General features: G+C 35.0%; 4 protein-coding genes across 6 annotated transcripts; 1 reads left to right on the top strand and 3 right to left on the bottom strand.

The window, feature by feature from the left end:
- Window positions 1–520: 520 nt before the first annotated feature.
- Window positions 521–3894, bottom strand: NimC2 (Nimrod C2). 2 transcript variants are annotated; one of them, XM_017147311.2, is made up of 5 exons: window positions 3830–3894; window positions 3659–3761; window positions 3254–3309; window positions 2265–3183; window positions 521–1483 (listed from the first exon to the last, which is right to left on the bottom strand). In XM_017147311.2, exons 1-5 carry the CDS (start codon window positions 3892–3894, stop codon window positions 521–523), a joined length of 2106 nt encoding a protein of 701 aa, XP_017002800.2. The 2 variants fall into 2 exon arrangements, with proteins under 2 accessions (XP_017002800.2, XP_017002801.2); XM_017147312.3 differs by lacking the exons at window positions 3254–3309; window positions 3659–3761.
- An 804-nt stretch (window positions 3895–4698) lies between these two features.
- On the bottom strand, window positions 4699–7038 carry LOC108061226 (probable cytochrome P450 28a5). Its single transcript, XM_017147316.3, has 6 exons — window positions 6777–7038; window positions 6354–6600; window positions 6176–6280; window positions 5557–6103; window positions 5229–5495; window positions 4699–5030 (listed from the first exon to the last, which is right to left on the bottom strand). The coding sequence occupies exons 1-6, from the start codon at window positions 6962–6964 to the stop codon at window positions 4867–4869; spliced, it is 1518 nt and encodes a 505-aa protein (XP_017002805.2). The 5' UTR covers window positions 6965–7038; the 3' UTR covers window positions 4699–4866.
- A 382-nt stretch (window positions 7039–7420) lies between these two features.
- LOC108061227 (probable cytochrome P450 28a5) lies at window positions 7421–20955 on the bottom strand. 2 transcript variants are annotated; one of them, XM_017147317.3, is made up of 7 exons: window positions 20757–20955; window positions 20210–20456; window positions 20039–20143; window positions 8600–9146; window positions 8269–8535; window positions 7978–8150; window positions 7421–7662 (listed from the first exon to the last, which is right to left on the bottom strand). In XM_017147317.3, the coding sequence occupies exons 1-6, from the start codon at window positions 20942–20944 to the stop codon at window positions 7987–7989; spliced, it is 1518 nt and encodes a 505-aa protein (XP_017002806.2). In that variant the 5' UTR covers window positions 20945–20955; the 3' UTR covers window positions 7421–7662; window positions 7978–7986. The 2 variants fall into 2 exon arrangements, with proteins under 2 accessions (XP_017002806.2, XP_070075619.1); XM_070219518.1 differs by lacking the exon at window positions 20757–20955 and having other exon boundaries at window positions 8600–9124; window positions 20039–20235.
- On the top strand, window positions 15738–16707 carry LOC138914830 (probable cytochrome P450 28a5). Its single transcript, XM_070219519.1, has 3 exons — window positions 15738–15988; window positions 16053–16319; window positions 16438–16707. The coding sequence occupies exons 1-3, from the start codon at window positions 15805–15807 to the stop codon at window positions 16599–16601; spliced, it is 615 nt and encodes a 204-aa protein (XP_070075620.1). The 5' UTR covers window positions 15738–15804; the 3' UTR covers window positions 16602–16707.
- Window positions 20956–21217: the final 262 nt, after the last annotated feature.

Below are 21217 nucleotides of genomic sequence, written 5' to 3'. Positions count from 1 at the left end.
CAACTGTTGTTGGATTCATCCCCAATGTTTAAGTTAATTCCAGTTGTAAGATTTTATTTTTGTTAACACCTTTTTAAATATTCTTCGAAATTCCCTTGCAAGTTTTAACAATTTGTTTATAATATTAAAATGCAATTTAAAGAAAAAATATATACCTTACCAACAGCTTGAGAAACTGGCAGAAGTAGACAAAGAGTATTATGTATTTCATAATTTATTACGGTAGTTTACGTTATTAACTTTTAACCATAAATGTTTAGCATAAATATATATATATATTTATATATGTGTGTATTATTTACGACGATGCCAAGCATCCTTCGGTGTAGAAATTAATCGAAGGAAACGATTGTAAACGAAACCAAGCCATAAACATTCAAAATAAACTATTTCCACATACAAGAAACAAAATTGGTGTTTTGATTTACAAAATGTTTCTCTAGCAAAATGTAAAAATCTATTAAGAATATGAAGAAACTATAAAATACAGGAAATCTATAAATTCATGAAATCATACAAGTTAATCCCCCAGACCGATGGCCAGCTCGTTGTCAGCCTCCTCGGTGTTGGCCTGGACAACTCCGTAGGTGGGGTTCTCGATGAGGTGGCTCCTCTGCTTGTCGCCTCCACGACGACGTCGTTGCAGCTCCCTGAGCACCAGCAGGGGAACCATCACCAGGGCCAGGCAGAGCAGGATGGCCAGGATGAACATGGACCAGTGGAAGATCAGGTGTCGGCCGGTGGTGGGGCTAATCAGTGAGTCGGCTCCCTCGCAGGTGTCGGGAGCAACACATTCCTGGCCAGAACGGCAGCCCTTGGAGCAAATCGGTTCGCATTCGGTGCTGCTGCCAGCCAAAAATCGGTAGCCCGGCAGGCAGACGCACTTTTCCGGCGACAGGCACTCGGCATTGATGCACTGCTCTTGGCACAGGGGTCGACACGAGTTCGGATCACTGGAATTAGTGACCGCATGACCGGGATTACACTCACACTGGCCCGGGGCGGAGCAGCGACCATTCTCGCACCTGGGACGACAGGTGGGCGTACACTCGTACGGCAGCTTGGTGTCCTCGTAGCCCGTGAAGCAGGCACAGCTGTTGGGCTCCACACAGGTGCCGTTTCTGCAGCCCGGCGTGCACTCCGGATCACAGATGGAGTTGGATCCCGCTCGCAGCTTGTAGCCCTCGTAGCAGCGACACAGTCCCGATCCCTCGCAGTGACTATTGATGCACTTCTGGGGGCAGTGGGGCTCACAGGAGCCGCGGGGCCACCGCTTCGCGTAGCCCACGTCGCACTGGCAAATCTCGGGGGCGATGCAGCGACCGTGACCACAATCCTGGCTGCAAATCGGTTCGCAGACACTTGTTCCCTGGGTGGAACTCGGTCGGTAGCCGGTGAAGCAGCGACACTCGTTGGGCGCCACGCAGCTGCCGTGGATGCAGGACTTTGTGCACACAGGGATGCAGTAGAACGAGAGGAGAGCCTGGAGGAAGGTTATATAAAATAGAATCAATTTACTGAGAATAAAGAAAAGTAAATTAAATTTCCTGATTAACTAAAAAATAAACATATTTTCAAATTGTATGGTATGATTTTGTTCAGGAAGTAGTCATTTTAAATTAATATAAATAATTTGGTAGCAATACCAGTATAACGTGATCTCATTCCTACACACAAAAAAATTTGCTTGGTAAAATTGACCAACAAAGATAGTTACGTAACTATTAAAATAGTTACGTGTATTTTGTTTTTGCTTTGGGTTTGTGTCTTTGCTAATTGTGTGTATTTTGTTGTTGTGAAATGACTATTTACTTAGTAGAATTGACAATTTTGCTGGTTGGGGCCTGTTTGACAATTATTACAGTTGATTTTACTAAGTTTTTTTTTTGTGTGTAGTATCAAAAATTAGAAAGCCAAGCCTCTCTTAAAATACAATTTTCTTTTAGGAACAGCTTATTTTTTTTAAGTGTTAAGTTAGTTTAAATAGTGTTATGAATTCTTTGATAACCATAAAAATATCACATCATTGAATTTTCTAATATCGCAAATTATAAAACTAAGCTTTAACAGGAAATTTTTCTTTTGGAAAAATCTTGTATAAGAAATGTTATAAAATCATAACAATTTGACTTTAAAGAATAAAACTGATGTTAAAATTTAAAAAGTTAAAAAACGTATCATTTTGAAAATTTACCAAAAATACTTGGGGTGATAAAGAACATTCTCTCTGATACATTAATTAGTAGGATTATTTCACTGCCCACCTGATACCCGTCCAAGCAGGTACAAACGCCGGGACTGCTGCAGATGCCGTTGCGGCAGTTCCTGGGGCAGAAGGGCTCGCACTCGGTGGAGCTGCCGTTGACGAAGACGTAGCCGGCGTCGCAGGCACAGGTGTCCGGAGCGGAACAGCGGGAGTTGCGGCCACAGGCCGGTTGACAGGTCGGCGAGCAGCGGTGCGGCGAGAGCTTCTCGAAGCCCTCGTGGCATTCACAGCGACCGGGAGCACTGCAGAAGCCGTTTTCGCAGCCAGAACGGCAGGAGGGCACACACTCGTGGCGCGAGCCCTCGGCGAAGACGTGGCCCTCGGAGCAGGCGCAGTGACCCGGCGAGATGCAGGTGCCGTTCACGCAGGCGGGATTGCACACTGGCTCACAGCCCGAGGCGAGGGTGCTGTCCTTGTGGGCATAGCCCGCCTTGCAGTAGCACTGCTCGGCGTCTATGCAGTTGCCATTGGCGCAGCCGCTGGAGCAGATCGGATCGCAGATCCAGGGTTGCCCCAGTCGTTGCTCGTGGCCGGGATTGCAGCGGCACTCGTTGGGCGCCACACACTCGCCGTGATAGCAGACATCCTGGCAGATGGGCACACACTTGCTCAGCTTCTCGTCCCGCTGATAGCCGTTGTTGCACTGGCACTTCCCCGTCTCCAGGCACCGACCATTCACACAGTCCTCCTTGCACATAGGCTCACATTCCTTCTGGGAGCCATTATAGAAGCGGTAGCCCGCAAGGCACTCACACTCATCCGGACCCACGCAGTTTCCGTTCACGCAGGGGTCGCTGCACTCCGGCTCACAGTGACTGCGATCCTGACGATTCGAGAAGCCCTTCTCACACAAACACACATTCGGCGACAGGCACTTTCCACCGAGTCCACAATCCTTGCACTGCGGCACACACTCACTGGAAAAACGGGGGGAAAAGAAATGGGAACTTGGAGGTTTTTCATTATTTTGCCACTTAAGATCCTTACTTCTCCTCATTGCGTATGTAGCCATCACAGCAAACATCATGGAATCCCATGTAAGTCTAGGGGGAAAAAGAAGAAATTACAATGCCTTATCTTAATTTCAAGATAAATAAAAATTAAATTTGTATTGCAATGTTTTTTTTTTGAGTTTTAAATATGATTATTTTGTATTTTTAATAATAACACCATGTTAAAGATTAAACCATTTAATAAATGTTCCCTAATACAAATTTTAAATTAAAATAAATAAAACTCAAATATATTTTTTATACAGGTACTACTAGAATTTTTGCTATACATCCTGAAATTATATTTTAACAGTTCTCTCTCTTACTTTAAATATCTCACTTTATAAGCTTATCTAATTGACTCTTTGCTATGTTTCTGGAATATTACAGACTGTCTCACCTCAGTTCTGGTTCTCCCCACCAAGGGGCCACAGTTTGTAGTGCAGTTGGCATAATTTTGGTGTTTACGCATTGTTACCAGAGTTCCACGCATTTTGACCACACTTAAATTTCACATCAGATCCAATTAAATTACAATTAATACAATTAAATCCCGAAGATTTCTACTTACGGAACTCGATTAACACAGGCCTGAGCCTGCAGGGCGGTCAATAAAACCAACATAAGAATCAACATATTTAGATTTAAATCTGAAAATAATTCCCGACTAAACGACTTCGATCAACTGTTCACTTTAAGTTAGGCTTGACAAATGATCACCCAATTGGCTTCCCATGGATTCAATGGACAAGTAACACAGACTCGAGCTCTTATCATTTAAACGTATTATTTTCCTCTCTCTATCGCCTTTCTTCTGGGACAGATACCCATGCGTTCTACTCGTATGTGTTTAATGAACCCAAACGCAGGGAGAACAATAGCCCCGGAGATTGCGATACGAGTCCAAGTGCAGTCCACTCACATTGAGATCCTTAACATTACCTTATATTTTTGTTATCGTTCCATTTAAAATTAATTTAAGCCTGTCCACTTTTAATTGGGCTTAATGCTATGGAAAACAGAGGCCTTGTTGCAAAAACTCGATATATTTTGATACAACAAATTGTATTAATGTAAAAGTTTTAAGGATAGTCAATAAGTGCAAAAGCAGCTTCGTTGAAAAGGTTGTTTCGTTGTAAAGGTCATTTATGTCATCTTAAATATTTAAAAATAAATAAAATTATCAAAATGTTTACTGAACTGTAAAAACGTGTTTTTTGAACGTATAAAATTTAATGTTATGATGTGTATTATTTATAACTAAGTATGCACCATTTAAAAAAATTCAATTTGTTGTCCAGTGTAATTACTGTAGAGTTCTTTTCCATATAGAATAACTTATTCATTTCAATCCATTTTTATTTTTTAGACCACATTAAACCAATAAAAATAATTTGATTGAAATAACAACTTTTAGTGTTTATAAAAATATATTTTATAGGGAAAACAAATTGTATTCACAAAAACAATAACAAAGTCAAAGCTATTGCAAGCTTAACTATCTCTCTGGCAGAATATATGCATAACATAGACTGGAAAGCTTGCGCAACGCATAAAGTTCAATTATTTCGTCGCTCTCAGGGGGAGGGTTATGGATCAATTGAATCTCTACAGTTTTTCAAGGTCTAACCAAATGCCGCCACGCAGACCGGTGATGATTTGACCAGGGTCGTAGTCATTGTCTTTGCGGGTTTTGGCATTGATCTTGACATTGAATTTTGAGATCAGTTCCACAATGGCTGCCTTTATCTGAGCTGTGGCAAATCGCATTCCTGAAAAAAGATAAAAATAATTTTATTAAAATTAAAAAACTATTTTAATTATTTTTAATATGATTAGTTTTAGATAGATTACCGAATAAATCTATCTAATTTTGACTAATAATGTTTTTCTTCTGTCTTAGAATTTATAGTATACTTGAGTCTTAAGAAAAGTATTTAAAAATCCTTAAACTCAAAAAATATACATACCAATGCAAACGCGTGGACCATCTCCGAATCCCATGAAGACACCCTTTTCCCTGAAAGTTTTGGCCGCATCAGGCTCCATGAATCGTTCTGGCTGGAATGACTGAGGATCCGGGAAGAAGTCTTCGTCCAACATGAAGCAATAGTGAGGTACCACAACAGTGGTTCCCTTCTCTACCACGAAGCTGGGGCCATCCTTGTTGGGAATCTCGATGGATTCAGTGCAGAGTTTATTGGACATAAATCCGGGTGGGAATAAACGGATGGTTTCTGCAAATTTATGAGGTAAATTTAGCAACATAACCTATAGCCTTATATACCCTAAACTCACCCTGCAGACAAGCATCCAAGTAAGGCAAATCGTTAAGCTTCTCAAAGTTAATGATGCCATCTTCGAGATGGGAGCGAATCTCCTGACGTAGAAGCTCCTGTGCCCGGGCATTGCGTCCCAGGTTGAGGAGCATGTGGGCCAGAACAGTGGCCGTCGTTTCGAATCCGTCCAGCAAGAAGGTCATGGAGTAGGCAAGTAACTGACGGTTGTCCAGCTGGCGCTTCTCCCCCAGCTGCAGGATGTAGTCCAGGAAGTCGGACCGCTCGAACTGCTTTCCACCCGCCAATTGGGCGCGACGTGCCTTCACAGCACTGCCCATCAGGTCGACGAAAAAGCGTTCCACTTTGAGCGGTACGAATCGCAGTTTAATCAGGCGGCTCAACGATGGAAAGCTACTGGTCAGCACAAAGAAGATCACAAAGGTCCAAGGCTGGTTGAACAGGTCCTTGATACTCGACATAATGGGAGTGGGCTTCTCTGTAAAGCTTTCGGCGCCCAGCCCCAAAACACAATCGGTGACCATTTCTGTTGTAAAGCAGAGACTCATCTGTAGATGGCAAGGTAATACGAAACTGGTTTAATTCTATAATATAATTATTATTATACGTTATAAACTTACATGCTTTGCATCGATACCATCGGGTGAACCGAGACGTATTTGCTTTTCCACCCACCCGCTTAACTGATGGCACACCTTGTTCGTCACCGGATATACGGTCTTAATCTGCGAATATTTAAGATTCATCGATTCGTTAGCAAGGGTTTATAGGCTTGCCTTTAAATGCACTGCCTCTTACCCGTCCCATTGTTAGACCAGGAGTCACGTCTGCCCGCCTGTTCTTCCACTTTTCGCCAGTAAGCGAGAACGGATTATTGGCAAAAATAAAGTCGGTTTTTTCATCAATGTTCTTGGCAATCTCGTTGTCATGGAAGTTCTTGAAGTTGGATACGAATACTCGCCGGGCCAACTCCGGATTGACAACCAGCAGTTGTGGAGAGCGGGAGCCAAAAATGCCCACAGCATCGTACTTGTGCTTATACTTCCTAAAAAATTAATTAATGAATTAAAAAATTATCGAGCTATATTGTATGTTATTAACGATGAAAAAATACCGGTATGATACAAAATATATTAAGATTTAGTACTAGCATTTTCCCAAAAATCAAATTTGATTAATAGAATTTAATAACTATTTTAAGAGACCTTATGGAAAACTCACTTGTAGATGTCGTTCAGATCGTAGATGAGATGTCGCTTCATGGTAAACATGTTGGGGTAGTTGCCGCATAAAAGCTGGGGCTTGGGACCCGGCACTCCCCGCTTTCGCCAGTGATCGTAGTTCCATATCAGAACAGCATACAGCAGGCCCACAGCCAACGCAACCAGGGTCAAAGTAATCAGAACCATTCTCCGCAGCGTTAAAATGTGCTTCCAAACGCGAAGAGCTCCGTGTAGCGTTTGCGGCGGGACCAGAAATTGTGCTCTATTTGTAGTCGCTCATTGGATTCGATACTCAGGCCCGGGAGAGATTATCAACTGGGCTGCTTAGAGAGATACCTGGCTCTTCGTGAAACAAGCGATACTTAGAGAGCCAACTACTCAAAAACATACGTCGGGTACTTACATATTATTGATAAGAGCTAATCATTATTGCAGGCGGTCAATCTTCATATCAAGCTATTATTATTTATTTACGATGTTGTTAATAAAAAAATTGCTGTTGCAACCCGGTGAGTTAATATGAAATTCACCAAACTACACATAGAAAAATTCAATTGCTTAAATTTTAAACGAACAAAATTTGGGTATGTGAAATGAATAAAATTTAAAAATTATTGCTTCTTTGGATTTATACATATTTTGTTTTCAGTGGCATAGCATTTTTTTTTAATATTTAGGATTTAAAAATTAATGGATGCCTTTATTATATAGCTGCCACCAGGACTTTCTAAAAAAAAATTGATTTTATCCTTTCCTTACAAAAAAATGACAATAATAGAAGATGATAACATAATTTTTAATTTTAAGCTGGCCAATCGTCGACCTTCTAGCTCGGGCACCCTTTTTAAAATTCAACAAAGGGGTAAACCTCAGTGCAGCTGTACCTACAAAGAAAAAAGTTTTCAGTTTTTGGAACATTTAATAAATTGTGGTTTTATTAAACCGCTACATAATACGGCGCAAATTAAGGAGAGTTGCTTCCCAGAGGGGAGGTAAATATTTTCTAAATTTGTACACAAGGAACAGCAATTTAATAACCAAACTGTGTCTGCGCTGGTCCAGCATTTTTTTCGTTTTTTAATTTTTGAATGTGCGATTGTCACTAGTTTCTTTTATCTTGCAGTAACAAGATTTTAACACACGTACTACTTGTACGTAGGGCGTTTATTTCGTCACTCTCTTAGGGCAATGAAGGTTACCTTAATTCTCTAAAGTTTTTCCAAGTCTAACCAAATGCCGCCTCGCAGAGTAATGAGGAATTGGACAGGGTCGAACTCATTGTCTTGCCGGGTTTTGGGATTGATCTTGACAATAAACTTTGAGATCAGTTCTACAATGGCTGCCTTAATCTGCGCTGTGGCAAATCGCATTCCTAAATAAAAAGAAAGAAAATTAATATTAAAGTAAACTAATTTCGTTTACATTATTAAAATATCTATTTAGGATTCATTAAAAAGATACCCGAGCTTAATTTCATAGTATATACATACCAATCCATACACGTGGTCCATCTCCGAATCCCATGAAGACACCCTTTTCCCTGAATGTTTTGGCTGCATCGGGCTCCATGAAACGTTCTGGCTGGAAGGATTGAGGATCCGGGAAGAAGTCTTCATCCACCATGAAGCAATAGTGTGGTACCACAACAGTGGTTCCCTTCTCCACCACGAAGTTGGGGCCATCCTTGTTGGGAATCTCGATGGATTCGGTGCACAGTTTATTGGACATAAATCCGGGTGGGAAGAGGCGGATAGTTTCTGCAATTTCGGAGGTAAACATATTTGACAACATTAACTTAAAAATAAAAAATGTTCAACTCACCCTGTAGACAAGCATCCAAGTAAGGCAAATCGTTAAGCTTCTCAAAGTTGATGATGCCATTCTCGAGATGGGAGAGGATCTCCTGACGCAGTAGCTCCTGTGCCCGGGCATTGCGTCCCAGGTTGAGGAGCATGTGGGCCAGAACCGTGGCCGTCGTTTCGAATCCGTCCAGCAAAAAGGTCATGGAGTATGCAAGTAACTGGCGGTTGTCCAGGTTACGCTTCTGCCCAAGCTGCAGGATGTAGTCCAAGAAGTCGGACCGCTCGAATTGCTTTTCACCCGCCAGTTGGGCACGACGGGCCTTCACAGCACTGCCCATCAAGTCTACGAAGAAGCGTTCCACTTGGAGCGGGATGAATCGCACTTTAATCAAGTGGCTTAACGATGGAAAGGTACTGGTCAGCACAAAGAAAAACACTATGGTCCAAGGCTGGTTGAAGAGGTCCTTGATTTTCGACATAATAGGGGTGGGCTTGTCTGAAAAGCTCTCTGCACTCAGGCCCAAAACGCAATCGGTGACCATTTCTGATGTAAAGCAGAGACTCATCTGTGAATAACAAGATAAAGTCAAATAGCTTTCATTTAGGGTGTTCAATTGCGTTGCAAACGTTGTAAAGTGTAAAAGTGTAAGGCAGTTGCAACAACAATTTCTATACAAAACAAGAAAGGAAGCTAGCTTCGGCCAGCCGAAGCTTATACACCCTTGCGGATCATTCCTATTAATTAACAAATCGCAAAAATGTTCAATTTTCTAATATTTCTCATTAATTTTCCGATCGTTCCTATGGCAGCTATATGATATCAAATAAAAACACCTCTTAACGAGGTAAAAAACTAGTGACGATCGCACCTTCAACATACAAAAGTTCTGATATCAACATTTGTGACGAAAAATTATTACACTCGTCATTAAATAGACTTTCTAATATTTTTTTATTCGGCCCGCCCTAGCAGACTATTCCAGCCTTTTTCCCTTCACAGGCATTTTCTATTGCAGCGTGCCGAATAAAAAAATATTAGAAAGTCTATTTAATGACGAGTGTAATAATTTTTCGTCACAAATGTTGATATCAGAACTTTTGTATGTTGAAGGTGCGATCGTCACTAGTTTTTTACCTCGTTAAGAGGTGTTTTTATTTGATATCAGAAGTTTTTGTTTGTTTACATTTGCTCTCATAGGAGCTAATATATACATTTAAATTTAAATTGGTCAATCATAATTTGTAAGCCATTGTATTTAAACAAATTAAGTTAAAAAGGCGTTTAAGTATTTCAAAATACCTTTTAAACGAGGTATAGCACATGTCGGTACCTTTAGTAGTGTAGAACTTACAAACTAACGAAATTTAGCTATTTTTAGCTTTTTCCCGCTAAAGTAGCGGCTTTTTCCAAAAGTCGTAGAACAAAAGATTCCTATATGGAAGTCTTAAGTGCAAATTTACTGATTCCATGACCCTAAAATACAGTTCGGATACCCTCCCACAAAATTCAATACTCAGGGAGCGTTAATTGTTCGAGCTGGCAACAGTGGCTATTTTCGTATAAAAATAACTTTTAAACGTGACTTTTTACAGTAATGTGTTATATACCAAAATTTAAGGAATCTCAAGGGCTACACAGTTTAAGGTTTTAAAGAAAATCGTTAGAGCCGTTTTTGAGAAAAATAAAAAAAGCTAAAAAAAAAAGGTTTAAAAAATTGTCTTTTGTTCATATTTTTTTAACTATTACATTTACACAAATTGCATATAGAAGGCGTTTATAGCATTTCAAAATACCTTTCAAACGAGATGCAGCACAAGTCTGTAGCTTTAGTAGTATAGAAGTTACGGCTTTCCAAATTTTAGCTATTTATAGCTGTTTTCCCGCTAAACTAGCGAGTTTTTCCAAAAGTGGTAGAAGAAAAGTTTTTTATATCGATGTGATGAACGTCATATCAAATTTTCAAAACTTAAAAAATCATTTGATTTTATTTCAAATCATTTGAATTGATTTGATTTCATTTGAATCATGATTTGATTTGATTTGAATCATGATTTGCAATCAAATGAATCATGATCAATCAAATCAAATCAATGATTTCAAATCATGATTCAAATCAAATCAATTCAATGATTTCAAATCATGATTCAAATCAAATCAAATTTGATTTTATTTCAAATCATTTGAATTGATTTGATTTGATTTGAATCATGATTTGAAATCAAATGAATCATGATTTGAAATCAAATGATTTGAAATCAAATCAATGATTCAATGATTTTAAATCATAATTCAAATCAAATCAAATTTGATTTCAAATCATGATTCAAATTAATTTCAAATTTCATATCATGATTCAAATAAAATCAAATTCAAATCATGATTCAAATCAATTGAATTTGATTTGAATTGATTTGATTTCAAATCATTTGATTTATTTGAATCATGATTCAAATCATTTGATTTTATTTCAAATCATTTGAATTCGATTTGAATCATGATTTAAAATCAAATGAATCAATCAAATCATGATTCATTTGATTTCAAATCATGATTCAAATAAAATCAAATTCAAATCATGATTCAAATCAATTGAATTTGATTTGAATTGATTTGATTTCAAATCATTCGATTGATTCATTTGATTTCAAATCATGATTCATGATTTTGAATCATGATTTGAAATCATTGAATCATGAATCAAATCAAATCAAATCAATTCAAATGATTTGAAATAAAATCAAATGATTTGAATCATGATTCAAATTTGATTTCAAATCATTCAATCATGATTTGATCATTTGAATCATGATTCAAATTTGATTTCAAATCATGATTCAAATCAATTGAATTGATTTGATTTGAATTGATTTGATTTCAAATCATTTGATTGATTTGAATCATGATTCAAATCATTTGATTTTATTTCAAATCATTTGAATTTGATTTTAATCATGATTTGAAATCAAATGAATCAATCAAATCATGATTCATTAGATTTCAAATCATGATTCAAATCAATGATTCAATGATTTCAAATCATGATTCAAATCAAATCAATTCAATGATTTAAAATCATGATTCAAATCAAATCAAATTTGATTTTATTTCAAATCATTTAAATTGATTTGATTTGATTTGATTTGAATCATGATTTGAAATCAAATGAATCATGATTTGAAATCAAATGATTTGAAATCAAATCAATGATTCAATGATTTTAAATCATAAATCAAATTTGATTTCAAATCATGATTCAAATTAATTTCAAATTTCATATCATGATTCAAATAAAATCAAATTCAAATCATGATTCAAATCAATTGAATTTGATTTGAATTGATTTGATTTGATTTCAAATCATTTGATTTATTTGAATCATGATTCAAATCATTTGATTTTATTTCAAATCATTTGAATCATGATTTAAAATCAAATGAATCAATCAAATCATGATTCATTTGATTTCAAATCATGATTCAAATAAAATCAAATTCAAATCATGATTCAAATCAATTGAATTTGATTTGAATTGATTTGATTTCAAATCATTTGATTGATTCATTTGATTTTGAATCATGATTTGAAATCATTGAATCATTAATCATTTGATTGATTTGAATCACGATTCAAATCATTTGACTTTATTTCAAATCATTTGACTTTGATTTTAATCATGATTTGAAATCAAATGAATCAATCAAATGAATCAATCAAATCATGATTCATTTGATTTCAAATCATGATTCAAATCAATGATTCAATGATTTCAAATCATGATTCAAATCAAATCAATTCAATGATTTCAAATCATGATTCAAATCAAATTTGAAATAAAATCAAATGATTTGAATCATGATTCAAATCAATCAAATGATTTTTAATCAAATCAATTCAAATCAAATTCAATTGATTTGAATCATGATTTGAATTTGATTTTATTTGAATCATGATATGAAATTTGAAATTAATTTGAATCATGATTTGAAATCAAATTTGATTTATGATTTAAAATCATTGAATCATTGATTTGATTTCAAATCATTTGATTTCAAATCATGATTCATTTGATTTCAAATCATGATTCAAATCAAATCAATTCAAATGATTTGAAATAAAATCAAATTTGATTTGATTTGAATCATGATTTGAAATCATTGAATTGATTTGATTTGAATCATGATTTGAAATCATTGAATCAAATGATTTGAAATAAAATCAAATGATTTGAATCATGATTCAAATCAATCAAATGATTAATGATTCAATGATTTCAAATCATGATTCAAAATCAAATGAATCAATCAAATGATTTGAAATCAAATCAATTCAAATCAAATTCAATTGATTTGAATCATGATTTGAATTTGATTTTATTTGAATCATGATTTGAAATCAAATGAATCATGATTTGATTGATTCATTTGATTTTAAATCATGATTAAAATGATTTGAAATAAAATCAAATGATTTGAATCATGATTCAAATAAATCAAATGATTTGAAATCAAATCAATTCAAATCAAATTCAATTGATTTGAATCATGATTTGAATTTGATTTTATTTGAATCATGATATGAAATTTGAAATTAATTTGAATCATGATTTGAAATCAAATTTGATTTATGATTTAAAATCATTGAATCATTGATTTGATTTCAAATCATTTGATTTCAAATCATGATTCATTTGATTTCAAATCATGATTCAAATCAAATCAAATCAAATCAATTTAAATGATTTGAAATAAAATCAAATTTGATTTGAATCATGATTTTAAATCATTGAATTGATTTGATTTGAATCATGATTTGAAATCATTGAATCATTGATTTGAATCATGATTTGAAATCTAATGAATCATGATTTGATTGATTCATTTGATTTCAAATCATGATTAAAATCAAATTCAAATGATTTGAAATAAAATCAAATGATTTGAATCATGATTCAAATCAATCAAATGATTTGAAATCAAATCAATTCAAATCAAATCAATTCAATTGATTTGAATCATGAATTGAAATCAAATTTGAATCATGATTCATTTGAATCATGATTTGAAATCAAATTTGAATCATGATTCAAATCATTTGATTTTATTTCAAATCATTTGAATTGATTTGATTTGTTTTGATTCATGATTCAATGATTTCAAATCATGATTCAAAATCATGAATCATGATTTGAAATCAAATGAATCAATCAAATCATTTGAAATCAAATCAATTCAAATCAAATTCAATTGATTTGAATCATGATTTGAATTTGATTTTATTTGAATCATGATTTGAAATCAAATGAATCATGATTTGATTGATTCATTTGATTTTAAATCATGATTCAAATCGAATTCAAATGATTTGAAATAAAATCAAATGATTTGAATCATGATTCAAATAAATCAAATGATTTGAAATCAAATCAATTCAAATCAAATTCAATTGATTTGAATCATGATTTGAATTTGATTTTATTTGAAACATGATATGAAATTTGAAATTAATTTGAATCATGATTTGAAATCAAATTTGATTTGATTTGAATTATGATTTAAAATCATTGAATCATTGATTTGATTTCAAATCATTTGATTTCAAATCATGATTCATTTGATTTCAAATCATGATTCAAATCAAATCAAATCAATTCAAATGATTTGAAATAAAATCAAATTTGATTTGATTTGAATCATGATTTGAAATCATTGAATTGATTTGATTTGAATCATGATTTGAAATCATTGAATCATTGATTTGATTTGATTGATCATGATTCATTTGATTGCAAATCATGATTCAAATCAAATCAAATCAATCAAATCATGATTCAAATGAAATCAAATCAATTCAAATGATTTGAAATAAAATCAAATGATTTTTTAAGTTTTGAAAATTTGATATGACGTTCATCACATCGATATAAAAAACTTTTCTTCTACCACTTTTGGAAAAACTCGCTAGTTTAGCGGGAAAACAGCTATAAATAGCTAAAATTTGGAAAGCCGTAACTTCTATACTACTAAAGCTACAGACTTGTGCTGCATCTCGTTTGAAAGGTATTTTGAAATGCTATAAACGCCTTCTATATGCAATTTGTGTAAATGTAATAGTTAAAAAAATATGAACAAAAGACAATTTTTTAAACCTTTTTTTTTTAGCTTTTTTTATTTTTCTCAAAAACGGCTCTAACGATTTTCTTTAAAACCTTAAACTGTGTAGCCCTTGAGATTCCTTAAATTTTGGTATATAACACATTACTGTAAAAAGTCACGTTTAAAAGTTATTTTTATACGAAAATAGCCACTGTTGCCAGCTCGAACAATTAACGCTCCCTGAGTATTGAATTTTGTGGGAGGGTATCCGAACTGTATTTTAGGGTCATGGAATCAGTAAATTTGCACTTAAGACTTCCATATAGGAATCTTTTGTTCTACGACTTTTGGAAAAAGCCGCTACTTTAGCGGGAAAAAGCTAAAAATAGCTAAATTTCGTTAGTTTGTAAGTTCTACACTACTAAAGGTACCGACATGTGCTATACCTCGTTTAAAAGGTATTTTGAAATACTTAAACGCCTTTTTAACTTAATTTGTTTAAATACAATGGCTTACAAATTATGATTGACCAATTTAAATTTAAATGTATATATTAGCTCCTATGAGAGCAAATGTAAACAAACAAAAACTTCTGATATCAAATAAAAACACCTCTTAACGAGGTAAAAAACTAGTGACGATCGCACCTTCAACATACAAAAGTTCTGATATCAACATTTGTGACGAAAAATTATTACACTCGTCATTAAATAGACTTTCTAATATTTTTTTATTCGGCACGCTGCAATAGAAAATGCCTGTGAAGGGAAAAAGGCTGGAATAGTCTGCTAGGGCGGGCCGAATAAAAAAATATTAGAAAGTCTATTTAATGACGAGTGTAATAATTTTTCGTCACAAATGTTGATATCAGAACTTTTGTATGTTGAAGGTGCGATCGTCACTAGTTTTTTACCTCGTTAAGAGGTGTTTTTATTTGATATCATATAGCTGCCATAGGAACGATCGGAAAATTAATGAGAAATATTAGAAAATTGAACATTTTTGCGATTTGTTAATTAATAGGAATGATCCGCAAGGGTATATAAGCTTCGGCTGGCCGACTTCTTGGACTACATCCTGCAGCTTGGGCAGAAGCGTAACCTGGACAACCGCCAGTTACTTGCATACTCCATGACCTTTTTGCTGGACGGATTCGAAACGACGGCCACGGTTCTGGCCCACATGCTCCTCAACCTGGGACGCAATGCCCGGGCACAGGAGCTACTGCGTCAGGAGATCCTCTCCCATCTCGAGAATGGCATCATCAACTTTGAGAAGCTTAACGATTTGCCTTACTTGGATGCTTGTCTACAGGGTGAGTTGAACATTTTTTATTTTTAAGTTAATGTTGTCAAATATGTTTACCTCCGAAATTGCAGAAACTATCCGCCTCTTCCCACCCGGATTTATGTCCAATAAACTGTGCACCGAATCCATCGAGATTCCCAACAAGGATGGCCCCAACTTCGTGGTGGAGAAGGGAACCACTGTTGTGGTACCACACTATTGCTTCATGGTGGATGAAGACTTCTTCCCGGATCCTCAATCCTTCCAGCCAGAACGTTTCATGGAGCCCGATGCAGCCAAAACATTCAGGGAAAAGGGTGTCTTCATGGGATTCGGAGATGGACCACGTGTATGGATTGGTATGTATATACTATGAAATTAAGCTCGGGTATCTTTTTAATGAATCCTAAATAGATATTTTAATAATGTAAACGAAATTAGTTTACTTTAATATTAATTTTCTTTCTTTTTATTTAGGAATGCGATTTGCCACAGCGCAGATTAAGGCAGCCATTGTAGAACTGATCTCAAAGTTTATTGTCAAGATCAATCCCAAAACCCGGCAAGACAATGAGTTCGACCCTGTCCAATTCCTCATTACTCTGCGAGGCGGCATTTGGTTAGACTTGGAAAAACTTTAGAGAATTAAGGTAACCTTCATTGCCCTAAGAGAGTGACGAAATAAACGCCCTACGTACAAGTAGTACGTGTGTTAAAATCTTGTTACTGCAAGATAAAAGAAACTAGTGACAATCGCACATTCAAAAATTAAAAAACGAAAAAAATGCTGGACCAGCGCAGACACAGTTTGGTTATTAAATTGCTGTTCCTTGTGTACAAATTTAGAAAATATTTACCTCCCCTCTGGGAAGCAACTCTCCTTAATTTGCGCCGTATTATGTAGCGGTTTAATAAAACCACAATTTATTAAATGTTCCAAAAACTGAAAACTTTTTTCTTTGTAGGTACAGCTGCACTGAGGTTTACCCCTTTGTTGAATTTTAAAAAGGGTGCCCGAGCTAGAAGGTCGACGATTGGCCAGCTTAAAATTAAAAATTATGTTATCATCTTCTATTATTGTCATTTTTTTGTAAGGAAAGGATAAAATCAATTTTTTTTTAGAAAGTCCTGGTGGCAGCTATATAATAAAGGCATCCATTAATTTTTAAATCCTAAATATTAAAAAAAAATGCTATGCCACTGAAAACAAAATATGTATAAATCCAAAGAAGCAATAATTTTTAAATTTTATTCATTTCACATACCCAAATTTTGTTCGTTTAAAATTTAAGCAATTGAATTTTTCTATGTGTAGTTTGGTGAATTTCATATTAACTCACCGGGTTGCAACAGCAATTTCATGATCAAATCAAATCAAATCAATTCAAATGATTTGAAATAAAATCAAATGATTTGAATCATGATTCAAATCAATTGAATTTGATTTGAATTGATTTGATTTCAAATCATTTGATTGATTTGATTTTATTTCAAATCATTTGAATTGATTTGAATCATGAATCATGATTTGAAATCAAATGAATCAATCAAATCATGATTCATTTGATTTCAAATCATGATTCAAATAAAATCAAATTCAAATCATGATTCAAATCAATTGAATTTGATTTGAATTGATTTGATTTCAAATCATTTGATTGATTCAAAATCATGAATCATGATTTGAAATCATTGAATCATGAATCAAATCAAATCAAATCAATTCAAATGATTTGAAATAAAATCAAATGATTTGAATCATGATTCAAATTTGATTTCAAATCATGATTCAAATGAATCATGATTCAAATTTGATTTGAATCAATCCAATCATGATTCATTTGATTTCAAATCATGATTCAAATCAAATTCAAATGATTTGAAATAAAATCAAATGATTTGAATCATGATTCAAATCAATCAAATGATTTGAAATCAAATCAATTCAAATCAAATCAATTCAATTGAAATCAATTTGAACTTTTGTATGTTGAAGGTGCGATCGTCACTAGTTTTTTACCTCGTTAAGAGGTGTTTTTATTTGATATCAGAAGTTTTTGTTTGTTTACATTTGCTTTCATAGGAGCTAATATATACATTTAAATTAAAATTGGTCAATCATAATTTGTAAGCCATTGTATTTAAACAAATTAAGTTAAAAAGGCGTTTAAGTATTTCAAAATACCTTTTAAACGAGGTATAGCACATGTCGGTACCTTTAGTAGTGTAGAACTTACAAACTAACGAAATTTAGCTATTTTTAGCTTTTTCCCGCTAAAGTAGCGGCTTTTTCCAAAAGTCGTAGAACAAAAGATTCCTATATGGAACTCTTAAGTGCAAATTTACTGATTCCATGACCCTAAAATACAGTTCGGATACCCTCACACAAAATTCAATACCCAGGAAGCTTTAGTTGTTCGAGCTGGCAAAAGTGGCTATTTTCGTATAAAAATAACTTTTAAACGTGACTTTTTACAGTAATGTGTTATATACCAAAATTTAAGGAATCTCAAGGGCTATACAGTTTAAAGTTTTCAAGAAAATCGTTAGAGCCGTTTTTGAGAAAAATAAAAAAAAGCTAAAAAAAAAATTTAAAAAAAATTGTCTTTTGTTCATATCTTTTTAATTATTACATTTACACAAATTGCATATAGAAGGCGTTTATAGCTTTTAAAAATACCTTTCAAACAAGATGCAGCACAAGTCTGTAGCTTTAGTAGTATAGAAGTTACGGTTTTCCGAATTTTAGCTATTTATAGCTGTTTTCCCGCTAAACTAGCGAGTTTTTCCAAAAGTGGTAGAACAAAAGTTTTTTATATCGATGGGATGAACGTCATATTAAATTTTCAAAACTTAAGAAACATGTTTTGGACAAACTGACAAACTGACAAACTGACAAACTGACAAACTGACAAACAGAATTAAATTTTCATTTTGGGAAGAAGAAGGAAATCTTATTTTGGCTATAACTTTTGAACGGAGCGTCGGATTTTGACAAATGACCCCTCATTCGACGGGTATTTTCAAAAGGAATACAACTAAAACATTGCGAGGGGGAATTTATCCCCACCGGCCCCAACAGCTCCAAATTTCGAAATTTTCATTTTTTCACTTTCACCGCTCTCTCTCCCAAGCCAATTGATTTTCTTAAAGTCTTGGTATGCAATCCTTTAAGTTATTGCAATACCTTTCGATTGGTGTATTACTCATTACGATCGGACTATCACAGCAGATTTTCAATTTTGCGGCTATATAATAGTAGTCGCCTTCGCACACTCTCCTGGTGCGCTTCGTCACTACATGGACTGCCGTCCATAGTGATAGTCGTCCGATTTTGATCAAATTAAAATTGAAATTCGGAAATATTTAAAAAGAGTCATATCCTAGAGTAGAAGATAATACAATAAAAACCAAAGAAGCTAGAATTTATTTCCTTTTCCATTAATTTTCCGATTGTTCCTATGGCAGCTATATGATATAGTAGTCCGATTTTTAAAATATTTTATTCGAAATTCAGAAATATTTAAAAAAATAACATCCCCAAAAGTAGAAGGTAATATTTCAAAAAACACCGAAGCTAGAATTTTTTAAAGTTTTTTTTTTTCGATCCTTCCTATGGGAGCTATAAGATATAGTTGTCCGATCCGGTCGGCACCGACATATATACTACCTGCAATAGAAAGAAGACTTTTGCGAAAGTTTCGTCCCGATAGCTCAAAAACTGAGAGACTAGTTTGCGTAGAAACAGACAGACGGACAGACGGAGAGACGGACAGACGGACAGACGGACGGACAGACGGACAGACAGTCAGACGGACAGACGGACATGGCTAGATCGACTCGTCTTGTGATGCTGATCAAGAATATATATACTTTATGGGGTCGGAAACGTCTCCTTCACTGCGTTGCAAACTTCTGACTGAAATCATAATACCCTCTGCAAGGGTATAAAAATTGTCAAAAGTAGGCCTTTAAAACTATTTTGTATACAAATTGTTGTTGGAATTGATATACACTTTTACACTTTACAAAGTTTGCAACGCAATTGAACACCCTGATTGTATTTATGCAAACTTACATGCTTGGCATCGATACCTTCGGGAGAACCGAGACGTATTTGCTTTTCCACCCACTCGCTAAGCTGATGGCACACCTTGTTCGTCACCGGATAGACCGTCTTTATCTATAAATGGAAAAGATACATCGATATATTTACGATGTGCATGTCTTCGGATGCACTGCATCTTACCCGTCCCATTGTTAAACCAGGAGTCACGTCTGCCCGCCTATTCTTCCATTTTTCGCCAGTTAGGGTGAACGGATTATTCGCAAAAATGAAGTCGCTTTTTTCATCAATGTTCTTTGAAATTTCGTTGTCATGGAAATTCTTGAAGTTTGATACGAATACTCGCCGGGCCAACTCGGGATTGACAACCAACAGCTGTGGAGCGCGGGAGCCAAAAATGCCCACAGCATCGTACTTGTTCTTGTACTGCCTAAATATAGTTATAATTAAATTATAATCGGTCAATTAAAAGACACATTAAGTCAGGCCGCCAGATTTCTATGGGGGCTAGGAGCCTATAATGCCGGACTAAAACTAGTATTACAAACTATTATATTATACAATAAATAGCATTAAGATTCATAATAAATTTCTCTTAGTGAATGTTTACAAAACGAGATATTTTCTTATCGACTATTTCTATAGGATAGTCCAATGGAAAAAGGGGGGTACAGAAACAGTAAATTATTTTGGACCGCTCCTGACGTTTACTTTTAGATGGAATACTCACCTATAGATGTCATTCAGATCGTAGATGGCATGTCGCTTCATGGTAAACATGTGTGGATAGTTGCCGCAGAAAAGCTTGGGCTTGGGACCCGGCACCCCCCGCTTTCTCCAGTGATCGTAGTTCCATATGAAAACAGCATATAGCATGCCCACCGCCAACGAAACTAGGGTTAATGTAATGACTACCATTCTGAACTGCTTTAAAATAGACCTCCACACGCAAACAACTCAGCTCAGCGTCTGCGACGACACCGGAAAATGAGCTATATTTGTAGCTCATTAGATTTCGATACTCAGACCGAGTACTCAAGTACTTACATAGATAAAAGCTTACCACAATTGCAGGCGGTCAATCTACCTATCAAGCTTTAATAATCTATTTTAAAAAAGTTTGCTGGTGAAATTCACCAAAAAAAGCTTTCTTTACACGTTGAAAAATTTCATTAACCAATTAAACCAAAA

This window comes from Drosophila takahashii, chromosome 2L, assembly GCF_030179915.1.
Source record: "Drosophila takahashii strain IR98-3 E-12201 chromosome 2L, DtakHiC1v2, whole genome shotgun sequence".
Taxonomy (NCBI): domain Eukaryota; kingdom Metazoa; phylum Arthropoda; class Insecta; order Diptera; family Drosophilidae; genus Drosophila; species Drosophila takahashii.
Note: the sequence above shows the minus strand (reverse complement) of the source record. Positions and strands in the feature narration are given on the sequence as shown.

What these genes read in the sequence shown, in the direction of transcription:
- LOC138914830 (XM_070219519.1), top strand. Translation starts at nt 15,805, where the DNA reads ATGACCTTTTTGCTGGACGGATTCGAAACGACGGCCACGGTTCTGGCC. An exon ending in CTTGGATGCTTGTCTACAGG is followed by an intron (nt 15,989 to 16,052) that starts GTGAGTTGAACA and finishes CCGAAATTGCAG; the next exon opens with AAACTATCCGCCTCTTCCCA. An exon ending in TGGACCACGTGTATGGATTG is followed by an intron (nt 16,320 to 16,437) that starts GTATGTATATAC and finishes CTTTTTATTTAG; the next exon opens with GAATGCGATTTGCCACAGCG.
- LOC108061227 (XM_017147317.3), bottom strand. Translation starts at nt 20,944, where the DNA reads ATGGTAGTCATTACATTAACCCTAGTTTCGTTGGCGGTGGGCATGCTA. An exon ending in AAGGTATCGATGCCAAGCAT is followed by an intron (nt 9,147 to 20,038) that starts GTAAGTTTGCAT and finishes TGTTATTCACAG; the next exon opens with ATGAGTCTCTGCTTTACATC. An exon ending in CTTGGATGCTTGTCTACAGG is followed by an intron (nt 8,536 to 8,599) that starts GTGAGTTGAACA and finishes CCGAAATTGCAG; the next exon opens with AAACTATCCGCCTCTTCCCA.
- NimC2 (XM_017147311.2), bottom strand. Translation starts at nt 3,894, where the DNA reads ATGTTGATTCTTATGTTGGTTTTATTGACCGCCCTGCAGGCTCAGGCC. An exon ending in TGGGGAGAACCAGAACTGAG is followed by an intron (nt 3,310 to 3,658) that starts GTGAGACAGTCT and finishes TTTTCCCCCTAG; the next exon opens with ACTTACATGGGATTCCATGA. An exon ending in CCTGCTTGGACGGGTATCAG is followed by an intron (nt 1,484 to 2,264) that starts GTGGGCAGTGAA and finishes ACCTTCCTCCAG; the next exon opens with GCTCTCCTCTCGTTCTACTG.
- LOC108061226 (XM_017147316.3), bottom strand. Translation starts at nt 6,964, where the DNA reads ATGGTTCTGATTACTTTGACCCTGGTTGCGTTGGCTGTGGGCCTGCTG. An exon ending in CTGGTCTAACAATGGGACGG is followed by an intron (nt 6,281 to 6,353) that starts GTAAGAGGCAGT and finishes AAATATTCGCAG; the next exon opens with ATTAAGACCGTATATCCGGT. An exon ending in ATGGTATCGATGCAAAGCAT is followed by an intron (nt 6,104 to 6,175) that starts GTAAGTTTATAA and finishes TGCCATCTACAG; the next exon opens with ATGAGTCTCTGCTTTACAAC.